Source organism: Leguminivora glycinivorella, chromosome 19 (assembly GCF_023078275.1).
Source record: "Leguminivora glycinivorella isolate SPB_JAAS2020 chromosome 19, LegGlyc_1.1, whole genome shotgun sequence".
NCBI classification, from domain to species: Eukaryota; Metazoa; Arthropoda; class Insecta; order Lepidoptera; family Tortricidae; genus Leguminivora; species Leguminivora glycinivorella.
The window spans coordinates 7,221,423-7,243,028 of record NC_062989.1 but is presented as its reverse complement, the minus strand read 5'-3'; the positions used below and the strand labels follow the sequence as shown (position 1 = coordinate 7,243,028).

Here is a 21,606-nt window from a genome sequence, read left to right as displayed (position 1 = left end):
TACCTACAGCTAGTCTCACAAAATACATACATACATATATACAATCACGCCTGTATCCCATGAATGGGTAGGCAGAGCACATGAAACTACTCAAGTTTCAGTGCCACTCTTGGCAAATAAGGGGTTGAAAGAAAACGAAACTGTGACATTGCAGTGACAGGTTGCCAGCCTGACCAGCCTCTCGCCTACGTCACAATTTAACCCATATCCCACAGTCACGACACCCACGGGAAGAAAGGGGGTGGTGAAATTCTTAACCCGTCACCACACGGGCACAAAATACACATTTATAATAATTACCTATGTACATACTTGTTATCCTGCATTATTATTTTATTTGTTTCATTCATCTTTATTCATTCAGTTGACATGTCAGAATACAAATAGAAACATATTCTTTAAAAAAAAGGTGTTTACGAAACTAACCCATAATATTTCAAATTTTCAAATTCAAAATATCTTTATTCATGCATTACAAGCTAAATAGTTCATTACATATATATTATGTTTAATCTAACCTAATTATCAGAGCAATTTATTGTTGTAAATTATTGTTCATAATAATATTGAGTCTATAATATACAATTTCATATAAAAATAATCGTTAAACAAAAAATTCATACAAGCATTTAACAGTTTATTACAGCCTACCATCAAGTAAACTGCACTGTGAGATAACTTCAATAAAAAGAGTTGTAAACATGACGTTGCATCACTGAAGGCACTATAAAATTAAGTATGCTGACGGTGTTAAAATGTCACAGTGGAACATGCCAATGCACATGAGTATGTTATGAAGGCTCAAGAGGGTATTTTGTAGTTATTCTACCGGGTTATTTAAATAAAAACGAAGAATATTCGATCTTATTTCTTCCTGATATTCTATTTTAGGAGTGTCTTTTCAAAAGGACTTATTTCTATAAGTAAACAGATGATATTTTTATCTATGTCTTCCTAGAGAAATAAACCTTGTTGACTTACAGAAAAAAGGCCTTTTGAAAAGACAATCCTCATTTCATCTTTTGATTCCAATGAGGTCTCTACGACACATTTTGCATTACCTGTTACCGATTCGTCGATTTTATATCAATAAATGCTTCTAATTAAGTAGTACACTTCTCTTGCTATCCTAATGGTGATTCTATATTTTATAACAATTACAATTCATCTTTTATATCGTGTGCTTTTCTTATCATATCAACACCCTTTTCAGAAATGGCTAAGGTCGTGGCCATTGTGTTTGCTCCCACAATGTCCGGCATCACGCTGGCATCCACAACTCTCAGTCTCTCCACTCCATGCACCATTAACTTATCGTCTACGACTGAATCTAGATTTTCTTTCGTACCCATTTTTGCAGTTCCGACTGGGTGGTAAATAGTGGTTGCCATGTGTCTTACGTAACACTCCCAGTAATTATCAGTGTTAAACGTAAATTCTGTACAAAATGGTAGCTTAAGCTGGACAAATTGTGCATCAAGTGCTTTAAAGGTATTTGTACTCTGTAACATAGAATACAAATCTTACACCTTCTATTAGTTGTTTTAAATCGTCTAAATCGCGAAAATAATTAGATTTGATGACGGGCTTAGATGTAGGATTATTGTCTGCTAATAATACTTCACCTTTGGATTTCGGGTGCAGCAATGTGGGATATAATCCAATCAATTCAAAATCTTTATTGATCTTTGCAACTGCTTCTATGACTTTATCTTTATAGCCTGTCTTGTTCATGTAAATCTTTAGTACTAACTTGTCGTTTTTAGGGATGTACATGTGGTGAAACTGAATGTTGGGAATACTTTTGTCTCTTGTATTAATAAAAGACATAAAATCAGTGACTCCAATCGTAGATAGTGGTCCAGTTCTAGTTAAAATATATTGCATCACAAAGAAAGTAAATGCCTCTTGAGGTATTGACAAAGTCTCTTTAATGGTTAGGTATATTGGAAAGAAGATATGATCTTGCAGATTTTGACCAACAGGCAAGTCTATTATAGGTATTATTTTCTTCTCTTCGAGATGCTTTGTAGGACCTATTCCTGATAACATAAGAATTTGCGGTGTGCCAATAGAGCCAGCGGATAGTATTACTTCTTTCCTAACATTTATTTGCATAATTTTCCCGCTGGCTACTTGAACCTCCACGCCGACGGTAATTTTAGATTCAGCGTCTATAATTACCTTGCGCACTACGGCATTTTTCATGATACGCAGGTTTATAGACTCGTTTATAAATATTTTAGCAGTATTCAAACGTTTCCCGTTTCTTATTAAGAGTTTGTTTATTTTTGTACCTATAATGGCTTCATTGCTTAATTTATCAATTGGTAACACGCCTGCTTCTTTATAAGCTTGTTCAAACAAATTGTAAAATGGGTGAGTATTAAAGTTGTAGTTGTTCAAGTTAAGTTTGTTTTCGATTTTGTCGAAGTACGACGAGAGATGTTCATATCCCCAGCCTGTATTCCCAGCGGCTTCCCAGCTATCATAGTCTGTGCGGTGTCCTGTGACGTACAACATGGCGTTGATGGAACTCGACCCACCGAGTCCTTTTCCTTTGCTCCATGTGCATCGTTCGTGTCGAAGCCCAAGGCAGCTCGCGCCATCTGGCTCAGTTTTGTAATTCCAATCGTTGGCCGTTTTCTGATTATTGTACAGAAACGCAGGAACCTGTAAAAAGTAGTTTAAATCAATAAAATTAAACGTGAATGGCAATGTGAACGGATCGAGGGGCCATCATTGGCCACGACATCTTAGCAGATGATTGTTGCAGTGATTTTATTGTGTAGTGCCGGTACATCGTCTTTGGTGGCTTAGTCGTCCGATGGCAGCCCGACACCTTTTGCCACATCTGTCACTTCAATAACGACTATTGTCGAGCCATTTGTCAACATTCGGCCATTCATCTCATGCTACGCGTGTCTCCCAACTGTCTTACTTCGGTCACAATCAAACTTAATTAGTGGTTGTGAAATAACACACACTTCTAATCCACGTCAGTTCCTACACCTGAGATTGTAGGTATTTACATTCGCGGAGTTGCTATTTCTATTTGTAAGGCATTAAATATTTGAAAATATATACTTAACATTTATCGGTTATCATTAGTGATAATCAGAGCCCGTTATCAGCGGTGAAATGTGAATGAAAAGTTAGATTAGGAACTGCACATATTTAAAATGTTGTATTTATTTGTAAATACAATCATTCGGGGTAAAAGCTCGCATCACGCTGTGGGTAAGTAATCGCAGTGTTCCGTTAATTGCCGAAGGCGATAAGATTTGCAGGACTTCAAGTCTTTTATGTTGGCATTTTGGGACGAGATCTGGTAGTAAGTATATGATGGGCGCGATAGCATCTCAAAATTAGAAAAGGACGGATCGCGGGCGAGGTATTGTCACGCCCATCGTGTGATTTATTGCATAGAGATAATACACCTCGCTATCGAGTCCCGGGTCACCGCCTGCTTCAATCAGTAGCACAGACCACTGCTTGCTCAGGCGGCTGGCTACCAGCGAACCTGCTGTCCCTGCCCCTACTACTATGAAGTCGTAGGATAAATCTGCAAAAAAAACAATGTCTATTAAAACACAAATTATTGATTATTGGGTTGCTGATAGATATTGGTCTATCAGTGTCAGCAAAGAAATGTTAGTGGTTATTTTTAAGGTTGAATCAAATCGAGAAAGTATCTTAGTGCTTAGAGGTTAGTACTATTAGGAATAATTTAGATTTACTCGACCTTCGAGAAAACGAGCAAACCGCATAATCATGAAATCTGAATGATGGCACATAAATACAGAAAATTGGCACATCAACATTTAAATCATTAAAGCTAAAGTATATTTAGGCCAGAATGTGGGAATACTGTGATTTAATATCATGAGTTTACTCTTATTTCTCAGCACAATCAGTAATTGAGATATAGAGCAAACGTCAGCAATATCCATGGGTAAATTAATGACGGTGAATTGCTGACTCTGCATTCATATCGTACAATTATTGTTGAATCATCACCAGGGACCCAGGACTAAAACGGGCATTTTCGCGAGAACAATCACCAAAAATTTTTTTTAAGGTAGGTAAATTTTATGTTTTTCCTACTCAGAATCACGAGCCCTTTCGATTTAGGACAAAAAACAAGAGACAACAAAAATGGTCCCATAATGTTCTATTATTCCGCATACTTTCCACATTGCAACCGCTGTACTAAACTGCTACAAAGTGTTTGAAAAATGATAACGAAGTGGAAAAATTACATTTGGGACGCTTTTTTTACCTAGTAGGATCGAAACGAAAGGGCTCGTGATTCTGAGCAGGAAAAACCTAATTTGAAAAAAAAAAAAAGGTTTCGAATCTTTTTTCGCGAAAATGCCCAAACCGCGAATTTAGAAATTAGGCATTTGTGGGATCTTTCTTTGTCACTCTCATTACGCATCCATTGGAGTAGTTACCAAAGATAGGTCACCGCAATTGACACATTTCGTTTTTCGGGATTATAGGCCAGGAAATATTAAGATAAGATAAGATAAGATACATTTATTGATAAAAATTTACATTTTTTACACGTCAAAACAATGCAATACGTCAAATATTGCAATGGTTTTGACAAAAGAAGGCGCCCCTTCGCCCGAGATACTAAGTTCCAAATAAAGTAGGCAGCTCTAATCTCTATCACAGAATATATAATAGTACATCTCTATTAAATATTTGACCATCGCTTAAAAAGTGTGTCATTCAAAGTTACCTCCGGCTTTATCCAAAATTTCATGCGTATTATCCGCTGGCCACGGCTCGACAAACGCGCAATGCGCAGCAACCATTGCTGCTACAGCTCCAGCAAACATCTCGCCCGTCGCACCGGCGAATGCTGATGGACACCATGCCGTCACATTTTGTAATAGACCGTCCATTGCGTTCTGGTGCCGAAGTCGTGGAAACTGAAATTGACTGGTTTATGTACAGTCGCCTACAAAGACATGTTTCTACTTTTTCACCTTATTGCATTGTAGTGTATTTGTATCGTGGCAGCCTTCCATCATAGAGGATTTGAATATTCTTTTTGTCTAAATTCTTTGGACAGTATTGTACAAATGTTACTAATGTTTCACAAACGGCTGAGGCGACATGGATTTTTAAGAGAATCCTGATTGACTATTTTTCATTTGGAAAACTGGTGGAGAAGACCGTAAAATAATAATACGAATAATTTGAATGCTACTATATAGCAATAAATTTTGACGAATCATAGTTTTATTCAACTGATTAGATTTCACAATATCACAAATAATAAACACAGGCATAATGAGTAAGTATGTTAAGTACTAAGAATAACACTGGTTAACAAATTTTAAGGTTTTGTTAATCCATGAAATGAGTTGTGCTAATTGCGAAAGAATACCTCTAAACATACATTTTGATGTAAGTTTTAAGGTCGAGTTAGCTCGCGTTTTTTGTGGCATCAAATAAAAATCTTTTGACTTAAGATAACATTATATTCATAAATCACATATTATAAAATTTAAAAATGAGTTAATATATTGCTTTTCCGTTTATAAAAAATATCTACAGCCTCTCTCTTCAACGTCCAGCAGTAGTCTGCTAACATAGCAGGACTCCATTTGCCCTGGTATCGCTGCTCCATGCCTGAAATATCCTGGTGAAAACGTTCACCATGTTCGTCGCTAACATCTCCCATATTTTCAGGACAAAAATCCAAATGTGAGTCGAGAATATGTATTTTGAGGGACATTTTGCAACCGAGAGCGTACAATGCTTGGATGACCTTAACCAGGTTTTCATAGTCTTCAGATTTTTTTTTACCCAGGAAATTTTGAAAAACTTTCATCATGGATGTCCAGGCCTGTTTTTCCTTGCTATTCAATGTGCTTTCAAAAGTCTTGTCATTCATTAATTCTTTTATTTGAGGTCCTATGAAAATTCCTTCTTTTAACTTGGCATCTGTAATTTTTGTAAACTTTTTTTTTTAATATTGAAAAGCTTGACCTTCGCGATTCAGTGCTTTTACGAAGTTTTTCATCAATCCTAATTTTATATGCAGAGGTGGTATAATAATATTTTCTTTTTGCACTAAAGGTGGATAAAAAACATTTTCAGTTCCTGGTGTAAAAGCTTTTCGTAACGGCCACACTTTTTTTATGTAATGGTTTTCCCTGTCGCGACTGTCCCAAAGACACAAGAAACAGCAATACTTTGTGTAACCCTGTTGCATGCCTAAAATGATTGCAATCACTTTAAAGTCTGCACATATTTTCCAAGAATATCTTTCATATTTTATCATTTGTAATAGATGTTTAATATTTTCATAGGATTCTTTTAAAGATACAGCATAACCGACAGGAATAGAAGGATACGTGTTACCGTTGTGCAATAATACAGCTTTTAAACTGGTTTTAGACGAGTCTATGAATAATCTCCAAGCATTTGGTTCATGCTCCATTCCGAAAGCTTCGAACAGCGCATCAATATCGTTGCAGTAAACAAGATGATTCTTATCGTCCATACTAAAAAAGCTACAAGATCATCGTGTCGGTTCCGAAAAACAGTAATTTTTGTTCCCTTTGCCAAGAGATTCCATTGCTGGAGACGCGAACCAAGAAGTTCAGCTTTTGATTTTGATAAACTTAGGTCTCGTACTAAATCATTTAATTCTGGTTGAGTAATTAGATGGGGTTGCAGTACCTGCCTGTGGGGACAAAAATCAGGATCCGTAAGATCGTCTTCTTCAGTGCTAAGCTGGTCAATTTCTTCAGAAGCATCCATTGGTGGCGCCGGAACGGGGTGATTTTCATCATGCGGGCGAGGTCTTTGAGCAGATGGCGTTTCAATATAACTATGTTTTCTCTTTTTGCGCGTATTAAGCCCTTCTGTCTTATTTATGCAGAAATAACAATCTTCAATGTGATCCTTTTGTTCTTTCCACAGCATCGGTGTTGCGAAAGGCAAACATGATCGGCGGCCGGATAGCCAATCTCGCAAGTATTTACCACAACTCGAGCATATTACATGCGGAACCCAGGGCTTGTCTTGATTTTTCACTGGTATTCCGAAATAAAGTTCGTAAGCACGACAGATTCTGGGACTGAAGTTTTCGCTCGTATTTTTTGTAGTGAATTTACCACACACGTAACAAAAATTGTTAGGATTACTTTCACAGGAACGAGGCATATCAAAAATATAAATTCACAAAGTTTTAGTTCAAACTTCACTATAATAAAAACTAAAAACAAATTTTGTTTGATACACTTAAGATGTAAATCTAGTAATTATAGATACTTGATACACATGGTTAACTAGAGTGATAAAGTGTCATATCTAGTAAACATAGAATTGATTGGTAGATAAGAGATAGAGAATTTATCATATTTAACATCACGTTTTGTTTTTGTAGGGCTATAAGTTGCAGTAAATAAAAAAGTAAAAACGTATATTTTAAAATGGTAAAAGGAAGAAGAGGTCGAGGAAGGCCCAGAAACAGTTTTGTTGACCAACTTGAGGAGGAGGCCGGTGTCATGTAGTCATGTCGTACGAAGAACTAAAGAAGGAAAGCGCGTAATAGGGAAAAATGGCGCATACTCCACCGAAAAGAGCTACAGAGCTCTTAAATGTTAAGAAGAATAATAATATTATGAAATGATTGAATAAATCAATACTTACCTAAAGTATTTACCAGCAGTTCTCGAAAAGTTTGTACATAGCCACGTCAGCAAATTTTATTGATCCTATTTTGTTACCAACATTTAGTGATATAAGTCGACTTTCGTAAGATATATACAGGATAATGTTTATAATTAAGAAAACATAGATACTACATGAATTTTAATGACCAAATAAAACTTACTAAAATATCAATTCATGAAATAAATCTTGGTAACAAAAGATTTAACTTTTTTCTTAATTTTTGTACAAACTTTTCGAGAACTGTTGTTACAACAGTTTCCTCAACAAACTAATTTTAATATATTGTAAATATAAATAATGTGAGTGAAGATGTGTAGGAAATTAGTGGTCGATTTTCCCTGGAGCAATTACGTAGAATTTAAATAAGAAGAATAACGTAGTCAAGTGCAAAAATACATGTATCGAAATAATCGTCTCATAAATATGGTACTACGCTCTTATTACACCGGACATTTTTTTGAGTAAGATGTGTACACCCATATTTTTACACTTAACTGTACTAGAAGAGATCTAGACATTTTAGACACAGTGTGTCACTTTCTTTCAAATTCAAGATAAAATGACTGTATATGAATAGACCTACTTACATCTATTCCTTCACGAGTTTCCCTGCGACCTCCGGTCTTCAGCGCGTAAGTTGTAATGCTACTTGGATAGAACTTGTTATCCTGATCTCAGTACCATAACAAAGGGTAACCCTTGCTATTGTTATTCTAATCCTGCCTCAAGTATATCCTACTTTTCGTGCACGTAGCGAATTGCCAAGATCAAGCAGGTGGCAACAATAGTGTCCCGTTTACGTACGTTCACATGTACTTAAATTGATTTGAAAGGGACAACACTGTAGTATTGCCAGTACAGTACAGTGCCACATTTGAATTTCTACTTTTTTTTGCGAAGTTGTAGAATGCTTCGGAATGCCAATTATATACCTAAATTTGAATTTTATCCTTAATTATATTATGTTATCTAACGTCCATGTCAAAAATGTCACCAAATTAAGTATTCTGATTCAACTAAAACGTATTTAGTACATTTTTTTGTAATTATTGCTATATATGTATGTAGAATATGAAAATTAATATTTATCCCAGGTATTAAAATTTTAATACCTTATATCTATTTTTCAATTCCATTATTGGTAAGTTATTTTTCATATTTTTTACTACTTAAATATTTATAGGAATATTAAATATCTTGAACTTGGCTTATGATGTGAAACATATAAACTTTAGTTTGAAAGAATTCGTTGGTAGATACATTTCTACATGTATGCATAATTAATTATGTTAAGTTGTCTGTCTGATTATAATGGGTTGAGTAAACATATAAATAGATATACATATTCACATTTAATATATCGCAAAACGTGAAGTGACGGTCAGAATCGGTACAAAAATACAAATAGGAGGTGCTTAATGCTTAAATAATAAATTAGTTTACAGTTCACTATGATTATGTAGCCAGTCTTTCTTAATTAAGTCAGCTCCTTTCTCTCCTATCATTATAGTTGGCGCGTTTGTATTTCCTCTTAAAACTTTTGGCATGATACTCGCGTCTATAACTCTCAAACCTTTTATTTTCCGGACTTTCAACTCTGGATTAACCACGGCGCTTTTATCATTGTCAGGACCCATTCTTGTTGTACTGGTTGGATGATATAACGAAAAAGTCAACTCTCTTGCGTAACATTCCAAATACTCATCAGTGCCTTGCACATATCGATCGCAAGTTTTTAACTTCGGCCACATTATTTCAAAGCCAGCATCTTTGAAAGCTTTCGTCTTACCCAACTCCATACTTTGCTTCATTCCTTTAATAAGCGTTCGCATATCATCATAATTATCAAAAAAGTTAGCATAAATGAGAGGATGTTCTTGTGGATTTTTACTTTTAAGAAGAATCCGTCCTTTAGATTTTGGTTGGAGAACAGTGCTATAAACTACCAAAATAGTATTTTCCTTATTCATGTCAGCCATATAGTCACAAAATTCGTCATTAAGGTTGTGTTTCCTAAACATGTCTATTACATTGTTTATACCCGGTGGAAAGAATAAGTAATGATACTGCATATCAGGACTGGTGGCAGCAGAATCCGTTGTATTTACAAACGCCGTAATCAAATGAGGGCTGACATCAGCGAATATTCCAGACTGTTGTAACACAAATTCACTGAAATGTTTAACGATGTTTTCTTTCGAAGTAAAACCGGATTGGTTTTCATCAGTCGGCGCTTTAAAAAAGATAACACTGAATACATGTTCTTGCAAATTTTCTCCGACCGGTATGTCGGCAACTACGTCGATATCTACGTCCTTTAAGTGCTTTTGCGGTCCTATGCCAGACAAGAGAAGCAGATGTGGGCTATTGATTGCACCTCCTGACAAGATCACTTCTTTTTTGGCTTTAACGACAATATCTTGACCATCTTTTTTTATTATTATTCCGTTAACAATGTTGGATGAAGGCTTAAATAAAACCTTAGTTGCTAATGCATTTTTCACTACATGTAAATTTGGTCTATTTTTTAAAGGATTTAAAAAAGCCCTGGCCGTGCTTTGTCTAATGCCATTTTTAGTGGTTGTATAACTTTTCGCAATGCCTATTTGATTTTCTGTATTCAAATCTTCTTTTACTTCAATGCCTGTTTCCGAAGCGGCTTTTAAAATAAGACTTTCAAGCGGATGTATTGGAGTTTTCTCAACGTGTAGATAACCTCCGGTACCGTGATATTTTACATTATTGTCATCTATGGGCCCAGTGAAGTTTTCACTCTTTTTGAAATATGGTAAAATGCTATCGTAGTCCCAGCCATAGTTTCCGTCGGCAGCCCATTCATTATAGTCTAGTTTATTTCCTCTTATGTAAAACATGAAGTTGATGCTGCTGCATCCGCCGAGGGTCTTGCCCCGAGGCCACGTGCATTGTTGTCCTTTGTACGCTCGGCAAGCGCCTTCTTGAGGTTCGGGTCGATAGTTCCAGTCTTCTGTGGTTCCTACGTTTGAATAAGCCAATTGCGGTGCCTGGAAGATGAGAAAAGCGATTATGCCGGTGTAAAGGTTATATGTATAAGTGTAATGATTGTCTAAATAAAGTACAAAAACAATGGCTAGTATAATATCAGCCAGAATAGGATACGATATGAATCTTATCTGATTATCGATAGTGACAGTGATCTTGAACCACAATCACTGAAGTATCGGTATGTGTTGTTTTTGTAAATTTGTTTTTAGTATGAAATGAATAGATAGACGTTTGACCACAATCACACCTGATGGTAAGCGATGATGCAGTCTACGATGGAGCACGCTTACCTATGAGATACCTATTTCATGGTTACTTAAAATACTTATTTACGTATACTACTTATTGATGTACCTCAGTGCCTAAAGTAGGGTTCCCGCCAGCCTCGACTAGCAGCACCTTCCATTCTGGCACTTCGCTGAGGCGGTTGGCCACTACAGACCCCGCTGATCCTGCACCAACTACAATGAAGTCGTAGTTTGGATCTGAACAGATGAAAACAACCAGAATAAATAGGTACACACATACAAACATTACCAGTACAACCAACCAACCAGTAGGAACCGTAGGCCACTATACAACCATATCAAAATGACAAACAGTAAGAGATATCTTACAATCGGATTTATAACGTCACTATGGCATAGTTCTACAGTGGCCTATTAAGGTGGTTGGCTGAACAAAGAAGATTAAATCAGAACCAACAAGGAATTGCACACAACAAAGGCTCGTATCTTACAGATGCCTATAGTATTGAATGGATATATAGGTAAAATTATCATGGCGTTGCAGTAGGTTGCCTTCTGCATCAATAATAAGATTACATGTAATCTAGGTAAGTAGATGATACTTGATGCGCCATATGGTGTCTCAGTAAAAATCTAATCGTACTGTAATCGGTAAATTGTATGTTTTCCTATAAAATGTAAGTTAAAGTCTAGTCCTTCTAGTATGTGATCTTACATCTTAATTAGGTAGTCTAGATGCGCATTTGGATTGCAAATTGATGACGATCGATCTAAGTAGAGTCTAGTATTCTGGAAAACTTAGTTGCGATACTTGCGATATAAGTGGACATGACAGTTAATAACGTTTGCCTTCTACTCAGATTGTACATTTATGGGCCATGGCTATTTATTGAACTGCGAGTGTGGATTAACATATACAGGGTGGGGCCTGTAACAAAAGCAAAAAATTAAACTGTTGGCTGTAGTCTGTACTCCTTAAACTAACCAACATTTCTTCAGCGACTTTTAAAAATTATGAAGTTTTTAATTTTCTAATTTTTCATATAAAATAAATTAGACTTAACAGAATTCGCAGTACATTACCTCTTAGGAAAAACTTTCAAGGGTGATAAATAACAAAATACAAGTTATTTTTAAAAGACGTTGAAGAAATGTTGGTGAGTGTAAGGAGTACAGCCTACAGTTTAATTTTTTGCTTTTGTTACAGACCCCACCCGGTATGTAACTGCATAAAATAGTAATATGCATCTGTCTGAGTCAAGAATTGATTCTGTGGCATCAGCGCACAGTGGGTGGCGAATAATATCTCCAAAGCTTGCACAAACAGGGCCTAGCGGCCTGCTAGCTGCTGGGGGTTGTTGTAGATGCCTTCAAGAGGAGCATTTGTGGCATCAGCAGCCACATGGTCTCCTACTAGTGCACAGGGGCAGGAAAGAATATCTCCAAAGCTTGCACGAAACAAGGTTCCAGCAGCCTGGTAATTGCTGAGGTTCTTTACCTTCAAGAAGAGCATCTGTGGCATCAGCAGGCCAGACATGGTCTCCTACTAGGGCACAGTGGGCATAATAATGGCTCTAAAGCTTGCAAAATAGCAGCTGGTAGTTGCTGAGGATTGTAATAGATACCTTGAAGAAGAGCAGCTGTGGCATCAGCAGGCCAGACATGGCCTCCTAGGGCACAGTGGGCACCGAAGAATGGCTCTAAAGCTTGCACGAACAGGGGCCCAGCAGCCTGGTAGCTGCCGAGGGTTCTAAATACCTTCAAGAAGAGCATCTGTGGCATCAGCAGGCCACACATGGTCTCCTACTAGGGCACAGTGGGCAGCGAAGAATGGCTCTAAATCTTACACGAACAGGGGCCCAGCAGCCTAGTAACTGCTGAGGGTTCTAAATACCTTCAAGAGGAGCATTTGTGGCATCAGCAGGCCACACATGGTCTCCTACTAGGGCACAGTGGGCAGCGAAGAATGGCTCTAAAGCTTGCACGAACAGGGGCCCAGCAGCCTGGTAATTGCTGAGGGTTCTAAATACCTTCAAGAAGAGCATCTGTGGCATCAGCAGGCCAGACATGGTCTCCTACTAGGGCACAGTGGGCAGCGAAGAATGGCTCTTAAGCTTGCACGAAAGGGGGCCCAGCAGCCTGGTAATTGCTGAGGGTTCTAAATACCTTCAAGAAGAGCATCGTGTGGCATCAGCAGGCCAGACATGGTCTCCTACTAGGGCACAGTGGGCAGCGAAGAATGGCTCTAAAGCTTGCACGAAAGGGGGCCCAGCAGCCTGGTAATTGCTGAGGGTTCTAAATACCTTCAATAAGAGCATCTGTGGCATCAGCAGGCCAGACATGGTCTCCTACTAGGGCACAGTGGGCAGCGAAGAATGGCTCTTAAGCTTGCACGAAAGGGGGCCCAGCAGCCTGGTAATTGCTGAGGGTTCTAAATACCTTCAAGAAGAGCATCTGTGGCATCAGCAGGCCAGACATGGTCTCCTACTAGGGCACAGTGGGCAGCGAAGAATGGCTCTAAAGCTTGCACGAAAGGGGGCCCAGCAGCCTGGTAATTGCTGAGGGTTCTAAATACCTTCAAGAAGAGCATCTGTGGCATCAGCAGGCCAGACATGGTCTCCTACTAGGGCACAGTGGGCAGCGAAGAATGTCTCTAAAGCTTGCACGAACAGGGGCCCAGCAGCCTGGTAGCTGCCGAGAATGGTTGACGTCAACGCGGGCTCGCACGCCCACATTATCTCTGGAACATTAGTACGATATTGTGTTAATACGATTGTTAGTTTTTGAGTTAGATAAGAGATAAGAGCGTGTGGTATATGCTCAGGTAAAATTTACAAAATTTTGTTTTTATAACTGGTCACTGGAATTTTTGAGGTCGTTTGGCTGGTTGAAGCCGAAATAAAAGAAGTAGGTAGTTTTTATACTTACAGACAAGGATATATTTAGCCCCGTATCAATATAAATAAGTCCAAGACAAAACGTACCTTGGAAACATGACGAAAATTCTATGTTCGTTTAGATGGCGCCATACTTTTAGTTAAATGGCATCTATAATAATTTATAACAGCCAGTGTGGGAGCACCATTACACATCAGATAAAAGATATGGGTCAAATTTACAAAACGAAGGTTTTTTAAAAGTTTTATTAATCATATTTATGGCAGTAAATGAACTGACTTCAAATACCTACTTTGATAATCCTCTATATTTAATACTCCGTTATTTTTGTTACAGGTATTTATTCTAATTTTGCTGCTAAACATACTACCTACCTACATACATATAAAATACAGGTAAGTACTACTTACAATAAATAGAACAGAGGGAAATTGTAAAATCACGACTATTAGTCAAAATAAATTATCTTACTCACCATTAAATTTTGTAAAACACTATTAACTTTAAATGTACTAAATCACAAGTATTCCAAATGGTTTTATATTAGTAAACGTTCGCAACGGCCCGAGATACACAAGTTAATGAACAAGAGTAATGTTAATTATTGAATGCACACTTATCGGGCACTTGTTTATCGATGCAATGTTTATCACTGCACTGACTGCATTGACTGATATGTTGTATTAACCTGGTACAAGGGCGGACCCAACGTGGTCGTTCTGACACCCGGTCTATGGCGACTTCGGCTCCATTCGGCTCGCATTGCTACCTAGCAATTAGGGTCGGTACAACTTAACGTCCCTGTCACAGATAATTGATTGATTTATGACAAGTTAATCTTAAATACATATTTAATAATACTTATACGTTAGTACATACTTTTTATTATTTACTTATTCTATGGCATGGTCGAACTTTTATGCTCGGGACGTCTTTTAGCTGGAATAGCCCCGACTCCGGGGGAAGGGGGTAGGAGGCGATGACTTCCCAATCTGTCGCCCCCATGGTCCTGGATCTGCCCTTGAAACTCCAATATTATGTCATCGAAAGATTTGTTTACATATGTTTTCTTTAGAATCTTCTCAAACCTTTCAGAGTGAACAGGATGCATTGATATATAACATTATATTGCGATGTTGCGTTGGTATGAAGTTAGGTTTCTGAATATGCATCTTGATAATTACATGGATACTTTATATTGTTGTTGAAGCAATGTCATGGATGAGTTGAGTGACATATGTAATTATATTATGGAGATAAGGAAATCAGCCTAAAGATAACGTGTGTGTTAGGCTGTTTTAACACTCTTAACTGTGTCAGATAATGCCGTTTGATTAATTTAACCCTTAGATGCATCTGGTATCCAAAACGATACTATCGAAATGACACAACTAGATCAATTGACGTCAATAGCTACAAGGTACCTTATAGACTCGATAAAAACGATTAAAATAAAAATAAAATAAAATGAGTATTTTGAATAATTTATTGTCTAACATATTAAATCGTATTCTAATTAAAAAACATAATAAATTATTAAAACTGGGATTAGTTTGAGTAAGATAAGACAAGTTTTACACTGGGGAAAAGTAACAAAATTAATTTTACCTATTTAAGTAGTCACTGGCATTATGAGCGTTTGTACTATAAATTAGATATTTTATTTATGATATGTGCTAGATAAAAGGATAAGATTGTATGTTCCAATTAAGTTTTCCATCTAGTAATAGTGCTGTGTGATTTCCTGACTATCAAACTATTATATTACAAGGTTACTTCATATTTGACACCATCATAATATAACCATATTCTACAACTCTTCTGACCCTTGGGCGTTATTATTTCTTCTGTCTCATAAAATGGTTCCTCCTTTTCCTTTACTATCGGGTAATCGTACGGATTGATAAAAAGCGAAGGCCTCTTCAATGGTGTTGGTCGATAGTATGTAGGTTTCGACCATTTAAACGGGTTGGTTGGTAGCCATCGGTGGTTTGGTCTCTTGAGTTTCAGCAGATTAGCAGGTTTGTATGGATAAGGCGGAAACGTTGGTAGATTATACTTGGTCGGTTGGTTCTCGAAATACTCAGGTGGATATACTAACTGCAACACTGGGTCGATCTTGTTTAAGTTGACTTTGGTGGGACTAGTTTTCGTATCTGTTTCTTTACGTTTTAGTTCATTTTCACGAGCTACATTGTTGTTTTCGTTTTTAGTATTACGCGTATTATGTGTGTCGCTGGGTAAATTGGGGAATAGATGACTTGTTTCATTGAAGAAATCGGGGCGAATTATATTTAGTTGAGTAATTTCTTCTTTTATATCTTTATCTTTAGTAGAATTTTGTTTATCAATGTTCACTTTAGCAGGTTCTTGATTCTCAGAGTGTTTCGATTGTTGTCTGTATTGTTCTATGGTGCAGGCAGCAAGTTCGTCTTGGAGATCGTACCAGTCTTCTTTGATCATGTCTGAAGCCTTTTCGGCTATCATAATGACTGGTGCATTGGTGTTACCACTGACAATCTTAGGCATGATGCTGGCATCAATAACACGTAGGTTTTTAACTCCGTAAACCTGAAAATTTGTTAGTTTTCATTAGAACTTTGTTTCAGTTTTGTAATTACTAATAAATGTGCAAATAATGACATGTGCAAATAGTGACAAACAGTGCATTGCAGAATATATTGGATGTCACATCTTGTACTATTCGACAGTGATAATAATGAATGGCCTGCCATATTACGAGTTATGACAGCATACGCAGTCGTTCTCATTGCCACGATCCATAAACAATCTATGAATTGGCAACATTGCTGCGCATTGCAGGTGCTGGTTAGAGAGAAACTCGTGCTTGGCGTGGCCTGGGGATCTGTTAAGATTGTCCGGGTTTTTTATAAAAACCAAAACTATACTAACCCTTAGCCTCGGATCGACAACGGCATCTAAGTCATCCGCAGGCCCCATAGCGCAAGTGCACACTGGATGGTAGATGGTTAGCGTATGGTGTCTCACCCCGCACACCAGATGCCCGTCGAAGAGAAACTCGTGTTTGGCGCACCCTGGGGTCGTAATGACTTTGTCGGGTTCTTCTATAAAAACAAAAACTATACTAACCCTTAGCCTCGGATCGACAACGGCATCTAAGTCATCCGCAGGTCCCATAGCACAAGTGCCCACTGGATGGTAGATGGTCAGCGTATGGTGTCTTGCCACGCACTCTAGATGCCCGTCAGAGAGAAACTCGTGTTTGGCGCACCCTGGGGTCCTGTTGGGGTTCGGACGGGTGTTCAGCCGGCGGAGAGCTGGCTGCTCGGCCAGTGCTGCCACTATACGAGCTCCTTCTGTCTGAAAATATAGAAATACATTAAGTCAGACAATCGTATCGACAAAGAGAAAAATCTCAGAAGCATAGATAGATAGATAGAATACTCTTTATTGGCACACCGCAGCAAAAGTTACAGTGGAGACAAAACAAATGATTATGATAGAGGCAGACAACAGGCATAATGCAGGCATAACAGCATAATGTTTTGTTTACTATTTATAATGCAATGTAATTATGTAATGTACCTACGCCAATAATAAATGAGCGCAGTCAGCTGTAGGCTGTAGAAAAACGAAACTCCGCTTGCACGATATGATATATGTATTATGGCTGTTTTCCTTGGTGAATTGAGGGTTAATTGATTATCATATTTATGTTTTACATAAACATAAACGTTTACACAGCGTTCACAAAAAACTCGATAGGTTTTAACTTTTCCCATTTATGATGCTAAAGGAAGTTAATATTACTGACATTAAATAAAACTATGGAAACGGATTAAATCGCGTATAATGAATTTAAAATACATCCTAATGTATTATCCTTTTGTATTTTAAATTCATTATACGCGATTTAATCCGTTTCCATGGTTTTATTTCATGAGTAACTATCGCGGTAACCGAAGACAATATTATTACTGACATTCATGAGTTTTATTCAATTTCACCATTATTTATTTTATTAAAACTTATTTGTTTAAATTTAAACAATATATAAATAAATACTTAACGCCTGCAGACATTCTCCACCATTATTTTACTACCTAATTTTTTAGACTTGATAATTTGTAATTTCTCTTAGATTTTTTAAAATATAAACATCTACTTACCATAACTTTGACGTCGTCTGGATGACTGTAGTAATTGGCATATATACGCGGTGGTGAATAAGGGTTTGCGTCCTTCAGCTTCAAGAACCCTTTACTCTTCGGTCGTAGCAGCAACGGCACGACGGAAAACGAAGAATCAAATAAAATATCCTCGTACAATTCGGCGTAAGTCTCGTCTGTCAATCCGTTCGCTCTTTTGCCAAAAATCCCTCCATCCATATTATCTGCTGTTGGAGCTATAAACAATTGGATATCTGGATAGTCTTCACTCGGATCCTGATACTTGGTGTTCACAAATGCCATCGCTTCAGCTTCCATCATACTGTACAGTTGACCTGACTTATGTATTGAAAAATCAACTAAACTCCCAATACTAAATGCACTGTTCAAATTGAAGCAATAATCAGTTCCGTTGGTGTATGGATTGTCGAAAAGAAATGAATTGCCGCCCATTGCAACATGGTCTTGAAGATTCTGTCCTACACCAGGTAAATGTACAATTGGATGAATTCCTAGCTCTTTTAAATGCTCAGCATCACCGATCCCTGACAACATCAGTAGTTGAGGAGATTGTATAGCACCACTTGATAAAATCACTTCTCGCCGCGCTTTAACAATCTTTTGAATTCCATGTTTTACAAATTTGACTCCGTAAGCTCTTTTATGTTCGTCAATAAGTATTTTTTCTACTAAAGAATGCACACTTACATGTAGGTTGGGCCGTTTGGCCGCCGGTCTTAAAAATGCTTTTGCTGTGCTGCACCGGAGACCTTCACGCACAGTTGCGTGTGACCGTGTAAACCCCGTCTGGTACTCTCCATTCACATCTAAAATATTGTATCCCATTTCCTGGCCCGCTTCTAAAATCTTCCTTGTTATTGGCTGTTCATACCTAAAATATTCAACTGTGAGCCGCCCCCCTGTAGAATGGTACGGATCGTCCTTGTATTCGGGAATAGCCATATTCTCAGATTTTAAGAAATATTTCAAAACATCTTTGTAAGACCAGCCTGGATTGCCCATCGCTTCCCAGTTGTCGTAATCTCGTTTGTTTCCTCTGATATAAAGCATAGCATTTATCGCACTGCATCCTCCAAGTACCTTGCCTCGCGGCCACTTACATCTCTTGTCCACCATGCTTAGGCAATAATCCTCACTAGGCTCCGTCACGAATTGCCAATCTATAGAAGAAGTTTGTAGAACAGGGAACATCACTGGGACCTCTGACAGAACGTTCTCATCTTGCCCAGCTTCTAATAGAAGCACATTCCACTCAGGGTTCTCTGAAAGTCGATCGGCTAAAACGCATCCCGCTGAACCGCCTCCGACTATGATGAAATCGTAACACTCGTATAGATGTTCGAACGGATGATCTCTCACGCGATGTGCAGCGTCCTCGATGTCGGGTCTGTAGAGATGGATGGCCATGCGGAAGATGATCATAGCCCCGAGCCCCGGCAGCAGGCTGAACATGATCCTCGTGTTGGACACGAGGGGCTTCAGGGACGGCGCCCCGCTGCTCGACATGATGGACTTCGATAGTCACCGTTTCACCACTGATACTAAACATAAATTAAAGGACCGGGTATTGATTGCAATTTTGCATCGTCTGCAGTGACGTCATGAACACACAGGCACAGAGTAGTTAATGTGTGAATTTATAAATTTTTGTTACATCAATTTACAAACATATCTATCGACGTTCTTTTGCGTGAAATTTATAAATACATGGTGAAATCTCAGTAAATTCATTTCTTCGAACTACGAGTAGAAGTGAGTTTACCAGAAATAAAATTGCACAATCATTAAACTGAAATAAATATCATTTAGGTATACAAAGAAAAAAATACCGAGGCTCACTAAGTGTCCAGACTTTGATTCGAACCACCATCCTCCGTTTATCTGGTCACGGCGGTAAAATCCCGAGTATAATGTGACAAATTCCGAAGGCTTGTGGCACCCGGGCCATCCCTGAGATAAAACAATAGCGTTTACCTCAACCTCTTTTCTTCCTAACGCCTTCATTAAACAACAAATATGTAATGAGGAATTTGGATTTCTTTCAACCCCTTTTTGCCAAGAGTGGCACTGAAACTTAGTAGTTCATGTGCTCTGCCTACCCCTTTATGGGATTCAGGCGTGATTATATGTATGTATGTATGTATGTATGTAATGAGGAGGCACACAAAGATTATGACAGATGGCGCCAGCGCCACCTTATTAGTCCATTGCACAGATAAAGAATTTCATACGCGAGAGCGAGGTGATGATGTTTTTTTCTCTCTCACACATATGAATGACAGTAACATGCCTAGACACTTGCACAGGCGCCGCCTGGCGGGATAAGATCTCCGTGTGCCTCGATGTAACTTTCTATATCTATGGTACTCTGTGCCGTGCCAGTGTACATGGTGCTTGCATATGCATTCTGCACTGTCTCCTTTTACAATGCGTTACAGCATTTCATTGTTTCATTTGACCTTAATTTATGAATGGGCATTTAAATGGTAGCTAATAAGTATAAGTACTTGTGATAACAACATTATTATGATATTTCTGCTTTTTAAGTGCCTACAACTTGTGATAGATAAAATGAGTCTAGACATACTTATCGGACAGCTTGACGCCTATGGACTTTTACAATTAAATAAATAAATAAATATTGGGACACCTTACACAGATCAACTTAGCCCCAAACTAAGCAAAGCTTGTACTATGAGTGCTAAGCGACGATATACATACTTAAATAGATAAATACATACTTATATATATACATAGAAAACATCCATGACTCTGGAACAAATATCTGTGCTCATCACACAAATAAATGCCCTTACCCGGATTCGAACTCAGGACCGCGGCTTAGAAGGCACTTGGTACGATATTTTTATGACCCCTAAATCGTGACTGTATGAACAGTTATTTTTAACCCCCAACGCAAAAACGACGGTGTGTTATAAGTTTGACGTGCCTGTCTGTCTGTCTGTTTGTCTGTCTTTCTGTGTGTGTGTGTCGGTCTGTGGCATCGTAGCTCCCGAACGCATGAACTTATTTAGATTTAGTTTTTTTTGTCTGAAAGCTGAGTTAGTCGGGAATGTTTTTAGCCATGTTTCATGAAAATCGGTCTACTATATCGCGGTCAGGGGTTTTTTCAAAATTTAAAAAAATATTTTTTAACCCATAATAAAGTTTCAATAGAATTGTGTCGTCGGATATACTATAAATGACGTGTTGCTTCTCTGTCACCCTTGTGTGCGAATTTACAAGTGCAACAAAGGAACAACACGTCGAACAAGATTTTCAGCAGACTCTTTGTAAACAAACCGTATAGGTTTTAGATACACGAAATAAAATATACAAAATTTTTAATATCTGTATCAGATTTACAAACAAACAGCAACATAACATTTTGTTTTTGTTAAATCGGATGAAAGATAAACTAGTATCGACACTTTTCTTTCTTCAACCAATATTCTTTGATCAAGTCACTGCCCTTTTCACCGATCATGATGATGGGACAGTTGGTGTTGGCGCTCACAATCAGCGGCATGATGCTGCCGTCGACGACGCGCAGGTCCTTG

At 37.9% G+C, this 21,606-nt stretch overlaps 5 protein-coding genes across 5 annotated transcripts in view; 1 reads left to right on the top strand and 4 right to left on the bottom strand.

The window, feature by feature from the left end:
- The window catches only part of LOC125236514 (flotillin-2), a 490,988-nt gene that overhangs the window by 344,317 nt on the left and 125,065 nt on the right, over positions 1-21,606 (top strand).
- On the bottom strand, positions 621-3,553 carry LOC125236516 (glucose dehydrogenase [FAD, quinone]-like). Its single transcript, XM_048143338.1, has 2 exons — positions 3,439-3,553; positions 621-2,673 (listed from the first exon to the last, which is right to left on the bottom strand). The coding sequence occupies exon 2, from the start codon at positions 2,521-2,523 to the stop codon at positions 1,486-1,488; it is 1,038 nt and encodes a 345-aa protein (XP_047999295.1). The 5' UTR covers positions 2,524-2,673; positions 3,439-3,553; the 3' UTR covers positions 621-1,485.
- LOC125236518 (ecdysone oxidase-like) lies at positions 3,217-8,427 on the bottom strand. The gene is made up of 3 exons (XM_048143341.1): positions 8,292-8,427; positions 4,751-4,943; positions 3,217-3,565 (listed from the first exon to the last, which is right to left on the bottom strand). The coding sequence occupies exons 2-3, from the start codon at positions 4,914-4,916 to the stop codon at positions 3,369-3,371; spliced, it is 363 nt and encodes a 120-aa protein (XP_047999298.1). The 5' UTR covers positions 4,917-4,943; positions 8,292-8,427; the 3' UTR covers positions 3,217-3,368.
- LOC125236510 (glucose dehydrogenase [FAD, quinone]-like) lies at positions 9,120-14,501 on the bottom strand. Its single transcript, XM_048143332.1, has 4 exons — positions 14,350-14,501; positions 13,552-13,716; positions 11,083-11,213; positions 9,120-10,727 (listed from the first exon to the last, which is right to left on the bottom strand). Exons 2-4 carry the CDS (start codon positions 13,709-13,711, stop codon positions 9,144-9,146), a joined length of 1,875 nt encoding a protein of 624 aa, XP_047999289.1. The 5' UTR covers positions 13,712-13,716; positions 14,350-14,501; the 3' UTR covers positions 9,120-9,143.
- Positions 15,347-19,999, bottom strand: LOC125236499 (glucose dehydrogenase [FAD, quinone]-like). The gene is made up of 4 exons (XM_048143321.1): positions 19,886-19,999; positions 18,026-19,587; positions 16,986-17,216; positions 15,347-16,445 (listed from the first exon to the last, which is right to left on the bottom strand). Exons 2-4 carry the CDS (start codon positions 19,550-19,552, stop codon positions 15,639-15,641), a joined length of 2,565 nt encoding a protein of 854 aa, XP_047999278.1. The 5' UTR covers positions 19,553-19,587; positions 19,886-19,999; the 3' UTR covers positions 15,347-15,638.

What these genes read in the sequence shown, in the direction of transcription:
- LOC125236499 (XM_048143321.1), bottom strand. Translation starts at nt 19,552, where the DNA reads ATGTCGAGCAGCGGGGCGCCGTCCCTGAAGCCCCTCGTGTCCAACACG. An exon ending in CAGACGACGTCAAAGTTATG is followed by an intron (nt 17,217 to 18,025) that starts GTAAGTAGATGT and finishes CTATATTTTCAG; the next exon opens with ACAGAAGGAGCTCGTATAGT. An exon ending in TTGTCGATCCGAGGCTAAGG is followed by an intron (nt 16,446 to 16,985) that starts GTTAGTATAGTT and finishes ACAAATTTTCAG; the next exon opens with GTTTACGGAGTTAAAAACCT.
- LOC125236518 (XM_048143341.1), bottom strand. Translation starts at nt 4,916, where the DNA reads ATGGACGGTCTATTACAAAATGTGACGGCATGGTGTCCATCAGCATTC. An exon ending in AATTTTGGATAAAGCCGGAG is followed by an intron (nt 3,566 to 4,750) that starts GTAACTTTGAAT and finishes TTTTTTTTGCAG; the next exon opens with ATTTATCCTACGACTTCATA.
- LOC125236510 (XM_048143332.1), bottom strand. Translation starts at nt 13,711, where the DNA reads ATGTGGGCGTGCGAGCCCGCGTTGACGTCAACCATTCTCGGCAGCTAC. An exon ending in CACAGATGCTCTTCTTGAAG is followed by an intron (nt 11,214 to 13,551) that starts GTATTTAGAACC and finishes TCATCTGTTCAG; the next exon opens with ATCCAAACTACGACTTCATT. An exon ending in ACCCTACTTTAGGCACTGAG is followed by an intron (nt 10,728 to 11,082) that starts GTACATCAATAA and finishes CTCATCTTCCAG; the next exon opens with GCACCGCAATTGGCTTATTC.
- LOC125236516 (XM_048143338.1), bottom strand. Translation starts at nt 2,523, where the DNA reads ATGTTGTACGTCACAGGACACCGCACAGACTATGATAGCTGGGAAGCC.